Source organism: Ovis canadensis, chromosome 18 (assembly GCF_042477335.2).
Source record: "Ovis canadensis isolate MfBH-ARS-UI-01 breed Bighorn chromosome 18, ARS-UI_OviCan_v2, whole genome shotgun sequence".
Taxonomy (NCBI): domain Eukaryota; kingdom Metazoa; phylum Chordata; class Mammalia; order Artiodactyla; family Bovidae; genus Ovis; species Ovis canadensis.
Genome location: NC_091262.1, coordinates 77,922,634 through 77,935,443, shown reverse-complemented (window position 1 = coordinate 77,935,443; position 12,810 = coordinate 77,922,634). Strand labels below are relative to the sequence as shown.

Sequence of the window (12,810 nt, the reverse complement as noted above, 5' to 3'; positions counted from 1 at the left end):
GTTCAACAAGAAAAAGAGGTGACTTGACTTGGATGAGCAAACTCTTATGCTGTATCCAAATGTCTGTTTGCTTATAATCCCCTATACATGATCAAATACAGTATCATCAATAAGCAAGTTTTTAGCCTTCTAAATGTACTGAAATGAGCTACTTAACTACAGCTACTAACCTGTCTGTTCCTTAAAGAGGCAGAAGAATTCCAGCACATTCAGAAACTGCTATGCCGTGAAATACAGGTGAAATTGCTTAAGTTCTTAAGTGGCTGGAATCCTGGTGCTGACCCTTCTCCTCACGTGAGGCAACGCTACTTGTGGGCATTTTGTTCCCCATACAGTACCTCATTAGATCTCTGGGCTACAAGAACATCAAGGCTCTAGAACCATCGCAAAAAGTATAAAACTAGAGACACATACTCTGCAACTTTTGCAAAATCAAATGGGTTTAAGTATTTACTTGTCAAAATTCTCTGGTATATTATGTTGGACTTCTGTTTCAAGCTGGTGCTAAGGCTTCAGCATCCTGTACCACCATGATTTAACAGGTTACCCCTCTGCTGGGAAGCAGATGACCTGGATTTTATTTAACCCCAGCTCTGCTGTGTACTGGGCCCTAAAGCTGGGGCAAGTCAGTTTCCCCACTACAAAATAAGGGGTTCGGGTTAGATGACACACGAAGTCCCTGCCTGTTTGAAAACACCATGAACAAGTGTACCTGTCATTGACGAATGTCCATGCCATTTGAACCAATTTTTGGATTTTGTTTTTGTCACCTAGAGGTGGGAAAGAGAAGGCAAATTAGTAGCAATAGAAAGAAAACAATAAACAAGAGGCAACGAGTACTTATTTAGAGTCTACCATGCGCTCAGCAGCAGTGCTAACATGCAGCAAAGAGCAGCTGCAGGGGAGCCAAGGGCAGGGGAGCCGAGGACAGACGAGCAGGCCCAGGGCCCACCTCTGTGCTCCTTCCGCATGGCCCACACTGAACCACCATTTATGGGAAACCTGATCTGAGGCTGATTTTATTAGGCTATTTAAAAAATTCTGACTCATTTTCCTGCCTCAAATCACTTGGCAACTGGATGACAGAGTCTGTTTATACATAAAAGGAAATAGCATTAGCAGCTATAATATGAATTGTCTGGCATGGGTACTTCACACACTGAACTTTCTGCTTTTCTCTCTTGAGAAGTGTAATCTTGAGTGTCATCAAATTATTATACAGATGATTTCAGAATGAAGAGGTTCTCTTCATAACGTTTTTTCTTCTCACCTTTGAGTTGTTTTGCATACTTGAGTAGGAATTGGTACGGATGTTCTACCTGTAAATCAAACTTTATGGTCTGCAGTAAGATTCTCTCCAGAACCATTACTTCTTCCTAAAAATGAAATAACAAATGCTGGGGTAGTAATTTCAATCACAGGTCTGAAACAGCATTTAAAAAGTGAGCTTTCCTTTTATTCTCTTGCCCAAGTTCTATTTTAGAAACTATTTTTCATTCCCTTTCTCCTCTCTCCCACTCAGGCCTTTAACACGCTCAGGAGATGATATAATTCTCAAAAGAACTACAAGTAGGAAAACAAAACAATCAGAGTTAATTTTCAAAACTATTGGAAACAAACATTCTCAGAAATGTTATTACTTTCAATACACATGAGCCCTCTTTACAAAACAGATCTTTACTTTCCAGATACATTAATAAAACTTGGTTTCCTTCCAAACCTCCATTAAAAAATGCAATCTTTCAGGCATTTACACTGAAAATTTTAAGCAAGAAAGATTATAACAGTGGCAGCTTCATGGATACCTGGACAGTGAATTGTACCAGCTAAAAGTGTGTGTGTGAATGAGGCACATCATTACTGTGTTTTAATCTTTCACCTTCTTGAAACAGGCTTTCCCAATGTCATTTATTGAATAAATCATCATTTTCTCTTATCAAACTACATCCTAAGCTACCTACACATATACACATGTGTGCGCACGTCCCATCTTTTTTTTGTTCACTGATCTGTTTGTCTATTTCTGTACCAGGACCAAAGCGATTAAACATTTGGAAGGGACAGTTCAATTATTACTTCTCTTTTAAAAAACGTTTCTTGTTTTTGCATGTTCCCCCTAACACCTGCATTTTAATATCATTTTATTTGGTACTGTTCTAGAAAAAATGAAGGCCACTATGTTCTGAGTGGGAACTCACTGATTTATAGAATGGACCTTTTAATTACACTGTATCTTCCTATCAAAAATTTGTTAATGAAAATCTTCTTTCTAGTCCTTTCATAGTTCTAAAGTCTCCCAGCACCAACATGGTTTCCATAAATTTCTTTAAAGGTTTACTCCTGGATATATTATTTTACTGCTGTTATTGTAAATGGGATCTCTTTTGATTATACTTCCTAACTAGTTAATAAACAAGAACTTCTTGAATTCAACTGCTGTACAGCCTGACCGAGCACTTACATTAAGACAGTTTCACTTGATTGTAAAATACTATCAATATGCTCTGTGTGGCAAGAACACTCAGAATCACTTGTTTGAGCTGAAGAAGAGAGGGTTTTCGAGAGACTGACAATCTCATCGTTAACAGTTACATAAATCTGTTACTCTGGGAAGAGAAGCCATGTAGATAACTGGTTTTAGGTTCAAGTATGGTATCAGTTCACAGGATGCAGAGGATTCTATTACGAGTTATACCAGATGGCAGGGCAGGCAGGGTGAATGTGCTTCCACCCAAGTTTCCCAAGTGTTCTCTCAGGAAAGTGTTTTCAAGTCTTAACACTTTCATACAGTACCAAAAAAAAAAAAAATCCCACTGTCACTGTCTCCTCCACCCCAACCCCTCAGTATTTTTGCCAACACGTTTCCCAGAAGCGTCACAGTGTCTTCTAAATTTGGGAACCCTCTTTAACAAGTGTCCAGACTGTAGCCCATACAGTATAGTGTTACGAGACAGCTCAAGGCCTGGCCTCCCTTTGTGTTTCAGATACTCAATTAAAGGGATAATTACAGGTCTGGGTGCCAACATCATCCCTCAGGGAACTTTCCCTTGGCCCCATACTACTTGTCTGGAGCACCTGCCTAGGTTCCCAGATGGAAAGCCCTCACCACACCTTTTAATAACCTTTCACACCATTTATCACAACTCATAAGCAGGTCACTGGCTATCTGAATATTTGACTATAAAATTTATCCCACCACTCGACTGTAAAATCCATGCGAGCAAAGGCCACGCCTGTTTTGCTGCCTGTGAGTGTTAGTCGCTCAGTCATGACCAACTCTTTGTGACCCCACTGACTGAAGCCCACCAGGCTACTCTGTCCATGGGATTTTCCAGGCAAGGATATGGAGTGGGTTGCCATTTCCTTCTCCAGGGGATCTTCCCGACCCAGGGATCGAACCCAGGTCTCCTGCACTGCAGGCAGATTCTTTACTGATGGAGCTATGAGGGAAGCCCTACTGCTACCTATGTCTAGTGATTAACACAGAGCCTGGAACAAGTATTTGTTGAGTACGTGAGATATTAACGTAACAGGGAGAAATCACATAGTTTGGGCAAAGTTTACTGGGACACGATTCAGGACCTTGTTTTTCTTATGTGCTCACACGGCCTCCCTCCAATCCGCCCTCCTCTCCTCTCCTCTCCATCGAGACGGCACCTGTCACCGTGTCCCCACCGCTCCCAGACCCAGGTTCTTTCCTTTGGCCCTGACACCCAGTCAGGCGTAGGGAGACTACATGTGAGAAAGCAGTGTGGGCTACAAAGCCCCTCTACCCCCGTGGGTCAAGCTGGCCTGCCTTAAAAGCTTGACGAGCACGGCCACGGCTCCACTTGCTGGCTTCTGGGTACTGAGCCTCGCTGCTCCTGGTCAGGGTCTCAGGTTCCTGATGTGTTGGTACAGGGGGTTAAGGTTGAAAGGAGAAGAGGACTCCTCCAAAGGCACCTTGGACAACACATACCCGCGGCTGCAGCTTCCAGATCTTTCTGACTCCTCCTGAGTAACCACGGCTCGTTAGCCACAGGGTCCTTCTGCCCCTGCGACCAGACCTGACTAAAGCACAATCCATTTCTACAGAAGTCTCTGTGCTCCGTGAAAATCAAAAACCTATGGCGTCAGAAATATCCAGTGCTACATTACTTTCATAAAATACATTTTTGACCCTTGTTAGTTATGAATTTCTCATAGGTTCCCATTTTTATAAACAGGTGAACGGATTTATAAATAAGTTCAAGGGACAGGGTTACCCACACTAACAATACTCACAAAGGACCACCATTTATCGTAACCACAGAATGTGCACAAGCATTCTGGCCTCTGTCACCTCCTTGAAGCCAGAAGGAAAACTAACAGACACGTGTTTTATACACACACACACAGATTCTGTGGGGCGGAGGGAGGTTGACTGCCACGGGAAGAAACACCAGCTGACTAGGAGAAACACGGCCGTGGGTGCGCCGAACATCTCTGTCTGGTCAGCTTTGCATCTTTGTGATTCTCAGTTTCTTCCCAAAATCTCAGTCTGTCATTTAGTCAAGTATCTGTTGAACGTCTACTCTGTCCAGCCAGGAAGGAACACTAGGCACCAGGCAGAACAGACAGGGTCTGAGCTCTCACAGACTACGACTGAGAAAAGGAAGACTCTCTGCATGACGACCTGGTTAGAAAGTCCATGTCATTATGGGCTGTGGCAAATGTCATAGAGGATAACTCCCATCAGAGCCCTCAGGACCGTAACGGGAGACCCTGGCATGAACAGAAGAGGGAAAGCTCCTACCGACCCCTGAAAGTGCTCTTTTTAGAACAGAATAAAAGGATGTGTACAATTATTTTGCCACCATTTCCTGACAGCAGCAGGTGTTGTGGGGAAGGGACAAGATGGATAGTCTGTTAACCTGGGTGTCTGCAAGTGTTCGCGCCTTCCACCATTCTTAGGAAGCAAAAGACACAGAGCACGCACATACAGCACCTGCACTTCTGTCCGCCCAGAAGCCGCTCGAGATGAACCCGAGAAGCCAAACTGCTTCTGGGCCTAAGAGTGCCAACGGCCACGAGAGAACTTTGCTCCTACTGGCTCTATGTGCTGCTGCTCCCGAAGGGCTCAGAAGCCGACAAAGCACATCAGTAGCTACCACCCAAGTGAAGGGTACGTTATCCCCACTCCTTACTCACGGAAGCAAGGAAGAGCATCCTCTGTATAAAGGCCTCTTAGGGATTCCAGGGACTGGCAGACACTGGGGCCACAGCCACTGCCAACGCAAGGAACTCTGCCACAGTGCTGCTCTGAGGAATCAAGATCCGAGCACAGGAAGCTATGATTCTTACCTTTGGGTCATCTCCAAACTGGCCAAACTGCACATCATTTAATAAACTCCGTGCTGTTTTGATGATATCTTTACATTTTTTTGGTGTTTCTTCTACTTTCCCAGCCAGAAAGAGACAACAAGCTCCTGTTACCTAAAAGGAAGACAAAAGCTCTTGATCTCACTATCAGGGCTCACCCAGAAACAGAAAGATTTGGGGCCTTCACAACAACCGGGGCGCCTCCCTTCCTGTCTTGCTCTTCTTATTCATAAACACTAGGGCACTCTAAAAGCTTGAAGCAAACTCCACATACAAACATTCCACACTGTGACCTCTAATTCGGCTTCACAAATTATTTTAAATATAGTTTTCTGAATAAAGTGCCAAGTACATCATGTAAACAGAAAAAGTCACCGAAACAAGCTTTCTTTTGATCCTGTGCTCTTAGAGACACCGCCTCCCTGCCCAGTAGCCTTGCTTCAGAGAGCGTCCACCCCGTGCCACGGCCCGCGCTCTCCTTCCTCCCTCCTGCTGCCTGACTCCGGGCCAGCTCCTCTGTCACGGCGGCCTCCTCACTGCTCTGTCTCCAGCTTCCCTCTGCCTGCTTGCTCTTCTGTGTGCCCCTCCATTCACAGAATCCTGACCACATGTTACACGGCAGTCAGGCACCGTGCTGGAGTACAGAGCGGATCCTGACACGGTCTCTCCTCTGAGAATACCACAAACTAGTGAGGAAGAGACGCGTGCAAAACTGAGGAAATCTCAGCAAAAGGAAGAAGCCCCAGCAGACTAACTTCCTGCTATGTCTAATTCTGTCTTCTTCATAAAACCCTCCCATCGCATCAGTTCCCTGGTCTGGAATTCAAGGCCCACGGTAGTCTAGCTCAGACTACTTTCCCACCCAGAGTCCCATCATGTCCTTCCTGCCCACGGGACTCCTGGCTGGCTGCACGCCTCCCCCAGAGCTTGGCTCAGGCTGGTTTCCGGTGGACGACTGCTCTATCTCAGCACAGCAAGGTCCCACTAACTGCCAAGGCTTAACTCAGGCTGGCCTCTCCTCCCTGGCATGTCCCCCCATTCCTCCATGATGCAGTTAACCACCTCCCCCACCCCACCCCTCGGAGCACTAGCCTTCTCCTATGCCTCTCCCATGGCATCGCTCTCTACCTGTGCTTTGTGTTCATCAGACCAGCTGTCCTGGACCGGAAACTACTGGAGGTGGAATCTCCCACAGGACAGGTTTAAAAAGTAACTGAAGACTCACTGACATGGAACAAAGAACTCCTATGCCATCTTGGCCTTTGCTGGGTCTCAACCGTAAGGCCAATCTTATCTTGGGAAAAGTAACAAGGAAGTAAAGTACACTAAGTACAACACAATTATGGTTCATATTGACCTAAATAAAAAAGTCAAAAAATATTTTAATACCGTTAATTGGGAAAAAACAAAGTTTGAACTTGATTTTGTTTATATATAGTACGTACCATACAAAAATGAGTACTTCCTGGAAAATATAATAAAAAGAGAGGCTACAATCTGTCCACTGAACTATGTAGAAATAATAACATGATACAGAATTATAATTAAAATACTTACATATCTTGGAAACTGCTTGAAGGAATGGAACATATAGAACCGATGAAAATAAATTATTCCAGTTGCCAGGGTGTCATAGTGTCTGTTGTTCTGGTTAAGGACTTTGGCCAAGAGTTATGTCTTCATTAAATGCAGAAAAACAATAAAAGCAAACAACAACAAAAGAAGTGGGAAAGCAAATATCATCAGTGACAAAGCAGGTGAATGGGTGTCTCAAGGTGTCAGGATTCTGGTGCAAGCTGCAGTCTGCGCTTTAATAAGGTGTGTGTGCTGTGTGCTGCTGTGTCCAACGCTTTGCGACCCCATGGACTGTGAGGTTTCTCTGTCCATGGGGTTTTCCAGGCAAGAATACCGGAGTGGGTTGCCATGCCCTCCTCCAGGGGACCTTCCCGACCCAGGGACTGGCCCTGCATCTTCCGCATGGGCAGGTGGATTCTTTACCACTGAGCCACCTAGGAAGCTTTAATAAGGCAGGGCTTCACTATCCTTAGATATATTTAATCTGTGATCAGTGGGTGCTACTTTCCATCCTGGTGGTCACAAGCTCAGTGGCTAAGTCTACGCACTTAAGTGGTAAAAAGTAGAAAACCCCAAAGGAGCCAGGCAAATCTGAAGTAGCATTTAAGTAAGAAAGACATTTAAAAGCTGTTTTGGTCAGGGATGTTACTCTTTCATCTATAATGCCTAATTTAATTCTTGGTGGTGGTGGTGGGGAGCCCATCTGTTGTAGATTCCAGAAACAGGATACAGTCCCAAACGTGTGCCCACATCAAAGATGAATCGCGCCCCTTCTCGGCGGTACCGGGCCTCAGTGGCCGGATCAAGTCCTTCTAGCTGTGATGGTGTATGAGCCAAGTCTTTTTTATCCCAGTACCAACATGGTTTTGTGTGGTCCAGGTTTGCTGAGGTTACTGAAGGGCTTGAATTTTCTTTATTCTCCTTCATTTATTGAAGTAGACTTGTTCTTTCCAAAAGACTTTCGGAAAAATGTTAGAATCCTGAGAAAAAGAGAAGTAGTAATGTTGGAAAGGGATACCTCACATTAAACAATCTCCATCATTATAAATAATCTACAATTATAGATTTGTACTTGATAAAAAAAATTTCCAATAGAAGACACACTACTGATTGGCATTTAGAAGACCAGGCTCATCTCCAAACACAGTTTAACGCTTAAGTGACCCGTAGTATGATAAATCCCGTATTTCACAGCTTAAAAGGAAGAGCATTTGTCTCATTTCTTTCTGCCTTTCTTCATTAGACCTAGCTCCCTCATGCTGGTCTACATTCTGTTCTTCGGTAAAACCCAGGTCTGTCCTAACCCAAAAGACTTATGCTCCAAAATTATCCATTTCTTCCATCTAGCATCCAATCAAAATTTCCCTTTTTTAGTTTACTTGATTCCATGTAGGTACTTCCACTTGGAAAAGCCACCATACTGGATGAATTAACATCTGAACACGCCACTGAACAGAGCAATGTGGATCAAAGGGGTATAGTGATCTCGGGTGAGAGGGTGAAGGGAGGTGGTCTACAAGGGAGAGAAGTGCCTTTAAATTTTTCTTGCTTTCTCATCCTCTTCTCTTTCATTCAGAATGAAGAAATTCTCTAAAACCTCTAAGCTGAGAAAAGAAAACAATAAATAAGGATTCTCACCTAGAGATTATTGTAATATATAAATTATTTGTAAACTGGATCAGGAAACAGGAATTTTCATACAGGGCAGAGAAAAGGTTCTAAGGAGGCAGCTAGAACCAGATTGGTCTGGTTCAGCAAGAAAATAGCATCCAGGTAGCCAGGTTCTGGGCCAGGGGCTTCAGTTAATCTGGAAACCTAACTTCTGGTCGGAAAAGCGACAGGGGGCGGACCGGCTCCTTGCACCTGCGAGCTCTAAAGAGAATGTGGTCTTCCTTCAACAGGAAGAATGAAGTACTACCTGGAGACAAGTAATCTTGAACTAATTTACGCTCTGTGTGACTGAATTGGGCAATGGATGGGAGCCGGGGGAGACTGGTTTACTAAAGCCTCAGTATATATGAAGAGCTCATAATCAGATGCTTAGCAAAAATCAAGAGCTGGTTTTTTCTTAATCTTTGATCTCATTTATGTATGTGTGTGTACCTATCTATGTTTCCTTTGCATTGAAAAACTTGATCTTCAGTTGTACCATTTATATATTTGCTTTATCTTATACCCAGAAAATGCTATATATCGGATGTCATACTGAGATATCATTTCTCACCCATCAGATTGGCAAAAAGCCCAAAAGTTTGACAATATATTCTGCTGGCAAGGCCAGAGAAACGCAAGTAATCTCATATGCTGCTGGTGGGGGTACAGAATGGAACAACTCTCACAGAGTGGAATCTGGCGATATGTAACAAAATTGCAGCAGCATTTGCTCTTGGATTTAGCAGTTCCACTTCCAAGTATCTACTGGGACAATATCATCACAGACTGGAGACAAAGGTGCACAAGGTCATTCAAAGTATTGTTTGTAACAGCAAAAACTGTAGACAGTGCGAATGCCCGCCATTAGGGCAGCAGCTGAGTAAGATGGTCCATTAACACAAACGGCGCGCCATGCAGCTGTTACGACTGAGAAAGACCTTTAACTATGGGTGTGGAGAAATTTCCAGGATCAGCATACATGGTTACAAACATTAGTATGTATCTATGTAAGAAAAGAGGGAAAGTAAAAATAGATATCTTTACTTAAAAAAAAAAAAAAAACTAATAAAAAACCTGGTTACCAATAAGGAATGGGAGAACAGAATGTAAAGAACTGGGATGGGAATGAGATTTCTCTGAGTACATCCTTTTATATGGCTTTCACTTAAAAACAACTTTTTATTTAAAAATAATTTTACATTTATAGAAGAGTTGTAAAGACAGCTGTAAAGACGAATTTCGTATATCCTAAACCAGCTTCCCTTAAAAAAATCAATTTTGGAAACTTACTAACTACACTATATAGCCTTGACTTGGATTTTGAATTTTTCCAAAAACCTCTTTTCCGTTCCAGGATCGAATCCAGGATGCTACACTGCATTCAGGGGCTCACATTTCCTTAGTATCTTTTTATATGTTTCTCTTTCCTTGTTTATCTTGACCCTCCTAGTTTTGAAGAGTACTAGAAGATAATACCTGTCTTGGTTTAGGTCTGTCTGACACTTCCCTATTAACAGACTGGAGCTCTGAGGAAGAATGTCCTACAGCGCCCCTCTCATCGCACCACGGGAGGCGACAGTGACTGCAGGATGGCTGGCTTTTCTGCTGCTTCACTGTGCTCACTGCTGACGACGGCGGCTGCCAGTTTCTCACAGTGAGAAATAGTGACTTACTATTTCTCACTTTCTATCTTCTGTTCTTTAAAAGGGAGCCCCAAGGTCCAGGCCACACTCTAGGGTAAGGGAAACACAGGAATCAAGCGCCGCTGCCTGAGGGCTTGTCAGTATGAACGGCTACGTCTTTGGGTGGGGGGCGGGGTGGGGGTAGTATTTTGCGATGCAAAACAGTATACAAAGTACCTGTTTCTCCTAGAAGTATCAGCTATTAATTTTAGCATTCCTCTGAGGATCTTGTCTGCAACCATTACTGTGGTGTTTTAGTGGCGATCTTCTATTTCTTTCCTTCCTTCAACATCACTTGGAGTTCTTTTATAAGAAAGATTTGTTCCTTCTCCCTCATTTATTTATTTGATCATTTATTTAAACAAGGATGGGCTCATCAATACTTATCTTATTCTTTGAGTTATAATCCCGCCACTACCATTATTTGCCGCTCCCACTGGTCCAGTTTACAGCCACTGGAAAACAGCTCTTTCAGGCTAGCTCCTGAGTCCTAAAGTCAAAGTTACAAAAGGACTCAGAAGCCAGCCTTAAGGGCATTATAGCATACAAAAAGAAAAGTAAACCCATTTTCAGTGTATAGCTTATGAATTTTCACAACATGAACATGTCTGTGTAGCACCGTCCAGTCGGTGAGTAGAATACCACCAAAACCCCAGCGTTCTCGTTCCTCTCCTAATCACCACTTCCGGAAAGATAACCACCATCCTGACTCCTATTTCCATCCGACAGTCTTTCCTGTTTCTAAAGGATGTGGAATGAGATACTATCACTCTCTCACAACTGGCTTCTTTCGCTCAATATTATGTTTGCAAGGCTCGTCCTTGTTGCATTCTCATTACTATACAGCAGGGGTTTTCAGCCTGGGATGAATTCGCCCCCAGGGCACGTGCTTTGGCATGTGCATGTGGCAATATTTTGGTGGTCCTAACTGGGGGGCTGCTGCTGGCATCCAGTGGCTAGAGGTCATGAATATAGCTGAACATTTTTTTTAATGCACAGAAGAATCTCTCACAACAAGGGATTAACTGCGCTGAAGCTGAGACGTTCTGCTGCGAAAAGGTCAGTTTTCATTCCAATCCCAAAGAAAGGCAATGCCAAAGAATGCTCAAACTACCACACAATTGCACCTCACACGCTAGTAAAGTAACGCTCGAAATTCTGCAAGCCAGACTTCAGCAATACGTGAACTGTGAACTTCCAGATGTTCAAGCTGGTTTTAGAAAAGGCAGAGGAACCAGAGATCAAATTGCCAACATCTGCTGGATCATGGAAAAAACAAGAGAGTTCCAGAAAAACATCTACTTCTGCTTTATTGACTGTGCCAAAGCCTTTGACTGTGTGGATCACAATAAACTGTGGAAAATTCTGAAAGAGATGGGAATACCAGACCACCTGACCTGCCTCTTGAGAAACCTCTATGCAGGTCAGGAAGCAACAGTTAGAACTGGACATGGAACAAGACTGGTTCCAAATAGGAAAAGGAGTACGTCAAGGCTGTATATTGTCACCCTGCTTATTTAACTTATACGCATAATACATCATGAGAAATGCTGGGCTGGAGGAAACACAAACTAGAATCAAGATTGGTGGGAGAAATATCAATAACCTCAGATATGCAGATGACACCACCCTTATGGCAGAAAGTGAAGAGGAGCTAAAAAGCCTCTTGATGAAAGTGAAAGAGGAGAGTGAAAAAGTTGGCTTAAAGTTCAACATTCAGAAAATGAAGATCATGGCATCCGGTCCCATCACTTCATGGGAAATAGATGGGGAAACAGTGGAAACAGTGTCAGACTTTATTTTGGGGGGCTCCAAAATCACTGCAGATGGTGACTGCAGCCATGAAATTAAAAGATGCTTACTCCTTGGAAGGAAAGTTATGACCAACCTAGATAGCATATTGAAAAGCACAGACATTACTTTGCCAACAAAGGCCCGTCTAGTCAAGGCTATGGTTTTTCCAGTGGTCATGTATGGATGTGAGAGTTGGACTGTGAAGAAAGCTGAGCGCCAAAGAATTGATGCTCTTGAACTGTGGTGTTGGAGAAGACTCTTGAGAGTCCCCTGGACTGCAAGGAGATCCAAGAAGTCCATCCTAAAAGAGATCAGTCCTGGGTGTTCTTTGGAAGGATGCTAAAGCTGAAAATCCAATACTTTGGCCACCTCATGCGAAGAGTTGACTCACTGGAAAAGACTCAGATGCTGGGAGGGATTGGGGGCAGGAGGAGAAGGGGACGACAGAGGATGAGATGGCTGGATGGCATCACCGACTCGACGGACATGAGTCTGAGTGAACTCTGGGAGTTGGTGATGGACAGGGAGGCCTGGTGTGCTGCGATTCATGGGGTCGCAAAGAGTCGGCCACAACTGGGCGACTGAACTGAACTGATTGTGGATGAACACTTGAGATGTCTCTGGTTTTCAATTATTAATAAGAGTAATAAACATTCGTGTGCGTTCTTGTAGAGCAGAGGGAAACTGGCCAGTTGCCTGAGGGAACAAACAGCTCGGCATATCTGTAATTTATTCACAGTACACTAATTGGGAGTCTTTAAAACAT

The 12,810-nt window shown here is 43.6% G+C and overlaps 1 protein-coding gene across 2 annotated transcripts in view; it reads right to left on the bottom strand.

Moving 5' to 3' along the window:
• Window positions 1–12,810, bottom strand: part of CCNK (cyclin K) — a 30,032-nt gene that overhangs the window by 7,313 nt on the left and 9,909 nt on the right. The window contains exons 3-7 of one of the 2 annotated variants that reach the window (XM_069559731.1): window positions 7,646–7,895; window positions 6,898–6,979; window positions 5,323–5,454; window positions 1,271–1,376; window positions 713–770 (exon numbers count right to left, since the gene is read on the bottom strand). In XM_069559731.1, coding sequence (XP_069415832.1) covers window positions 713–770; window positions 1,271–1,376; window positions 5,323–5,454; window positions 6,898–6,979; window positions 7,646–7,842 — 575 coding nt within the window. In that variant the 5' untranslated portion in view covers window positions 7,843–7,895. Of the gene's footprint in view, window positions 1–712; window positions 771–1,270; window positions 1,377–5,322; window positions 5,455–6,897; window positions 6,980–7,645; window positions 10,741–12,810 lie in introns of both variants that reach the window. The other variant, XM_069559732.1, reaches the window with a different exon arrangement.